The 2,237-nt window shown below is 42.7% G+C and overlaps 1 protein-coding gene across 1 annotated transcript; it reads left to right on the top strand.

Annotated features, from left to right (window-relative positions):
- Positions 1–33: 33 nt before the first annotated feature.
- FAM96B (family with sequence similarity 96, member B) lies at positions 34–1,627 on the top strand (the record flags this gene model as incomplete). Its single annotated transcript, XM_010139725.1, has 4 exons — positions 34–108; positions 375–500; positions 983–1,028; positions 1,530–1,627. Coding segments are annotated over 4 exons (345 nt in total), but the record flags the coding sequence as incomplete, so codon positions are not given.
- Positions 1,628–2,237: the final 610 nt, after the last annotated feature.

The raw sequence follows: 2,237 nt of genomic DNA, 5'->3' as shown, positions 1-2,237 counted from the left end.
CTCCGTTCCGCTTTCCTTAACCCGGCACATCTCATTCGCTCCATCAACGACCCCGAGCACCCCCTCACCCTGGAGGAGCTGAATGTCGTGGAGCAAGTGCGAGTGAAAGTGAGATCCGCGCTACGATGCGCTTACCGACACTCCAGCGCAGCAGTCCCGCGGGGGCTGCCGGCGGCGGCGTGCGAGAGTTAGGACGTTAGGAGAGTTTTATTATAGCCGTGTACTACAGCTGAACAAAGTACTGAAAAATGTCAGTGAAGAAAACTATAAGGGGCAAAGTACAGCTTCAGCTTGCATTTCACATAAAATATCTCCAGCAGGTGCGGGGTAGAGGAGGTGAGTTTTGCACATGCTAAGTGTTTGGTTTTCGACAGGTGAATGACGCAGAAAGCACAGTGGCAGTGGAGTTCACGCCCACCATTCCTCACTGCAGCATGGCGACGTTAATCGGCCTCTCCATAAAAGTAAAATTGCTCAGATCTCTGCCTGAGAGATTTAAGGTGAGTAATCAAATCACTCTGGAAACAAACAGAGGGGTTTGGAAAGGGAAAGGGAAACAAAAAAAGGCAAAAAAAATAAGCTAACTAACTTACAGTGGAAAATAATTAGAACTTTTTCATCTTGTGTGTGGGGAAAACACTCCAGGAAACAGAGGGCAGTGGACTAAAGTGTCTATGCAGCACTACAGTTCTGTGACAGAGAGGGGGCTTGTGGAGGGAAGTTCCCCGCAGTGCTCTGCATAGGGGAGGAGAGAAGGGTGCCTCACCCCTCTGTCTGAAGAAGGCTTGAGAAGATGGAAATGCAGACTACTCTGTGATTTTAGACTTTTTTTAGTTTGCTCTACTTGGTAACTGGTATTGGCAAGAATGTCCTTTTTTCCCCTCTTTTTGTTATTGTCTTATTTTTATTATGAAGTAGTTTGAACTTGAGCTTCCAGTGTTTTTTTGACTTGTCTCCTTTTTCTTTTGTGATGCTTTCTAAGCTGGATGTTCACATAACACCAGGAACACATGCCTCTGAGCACGCAGGTAAGGTTTTTAGTGCTCTGTTGTGTGGTCTTTATTGTTTTAATCTTGAAAATTAGCAAGGAGGGAGATCATCACACCTGCAGAGCAGCTGTTCAGTATCTGGGACTTCACGTGCCTCAGCTTCTGGGGGATGTTACAGAACAGGAGTGTGTAATAATGACACTTAGGTCTGTTCTGTACCGTACTTCAAACATCTCCTCGGACAGCCTGTACCGTCAACTAGTCATGGATTTGCCTGGGTTATGGAGGACTCGGAACGTGGGGGAACGTGAGGCTGGGGGAGAGCTGCTTCTTGTGTTTGTTACGCCTACACACGCGTAGCTCCCGGCTGCTGAATCATGAACAGCTTGCTCTGGAGTGTCCTTCACATCTGCAGAATTACGAGTCTACCTGAGTACCATAGCAACGGTGTGATCGCGTGTCTCAACGTAAAATGCTTTAACAGAGACAGTCTGTACTAATGTTTTGACCATTATCTTCTGGTGTTTTTTTTCTGCGCAGTTAATAAACAGCTTGCTGATAAAGAACGTGTAGCAGCTGCTTTGGAGAACTCTCACTTGCTGGAAGTGGTGAATCAGTGTTTGTCTGCTCGATCATAAGTGCCGGATGAGGAAACTGTTGGTGTACTGCAATGTTAAACTAATTCTGTATATAAGTGGAAATGCTAGTGTTACACTATACATGTATCTATCAGCAAAATAAAATACCTTAGATTTTCTTAAATGTTTCATTACTCTTACCAGAATAGCATGTGGGTAATTAGCTTACAGGCAGCTACAAAAATAGAATGAAAATTGACTTTTAAAGTTATTGGTCATTGCCTAGGTAGGATTTTTCTTTGAAAAGATTTGTTTCAACCTGGTTTTAACTGGTTTCTCACTATCCAAAATCAGTTATAAACTGCATTTTAGAAGAAGATTTTGCACATTGGTCTTCACAAGTACACCAAGCTAACTGACAGTTACTTTTTTTTATTCCTATGACTGGTTTGGGCTGATAATATAATTATAGCTTCAGACATAAAAAATTATGTAAGTTCATGCGTGCAAAGTTGAAACACTTCCTAGCAGTGTGTGGAAACACTTCTAAATAATTTGCCTGGTTTGCATTATATTAACTTGGATTAGCCCAATATGGAGAGCTTTTTGGACCTGTATAAATTGTGATTTATTTTTAATTACTCATTACTGGTGGTCAGAAATACACTAT

This window comes from Buceros rhinoceros, unplaced genomic scaffold (assembly GCF_000710305.1).
Source record: "Buceros rhinoceros silvestris isolate BGI_N320 unplaced genomic scaffold, ASM71030v1 scaffold45360, whole genome shotgun sequence".
In the NCBI taxonomy this organism is placed as follows: Eukaryota; Metazoa; Chordata; class Aves; order Bucerotiformes; family Bucerotidae; genus Buceros; species Buceros rhinoceros.
This window is presented reverse-complemented; position numbering and strand designations above follow the sequence as displayed.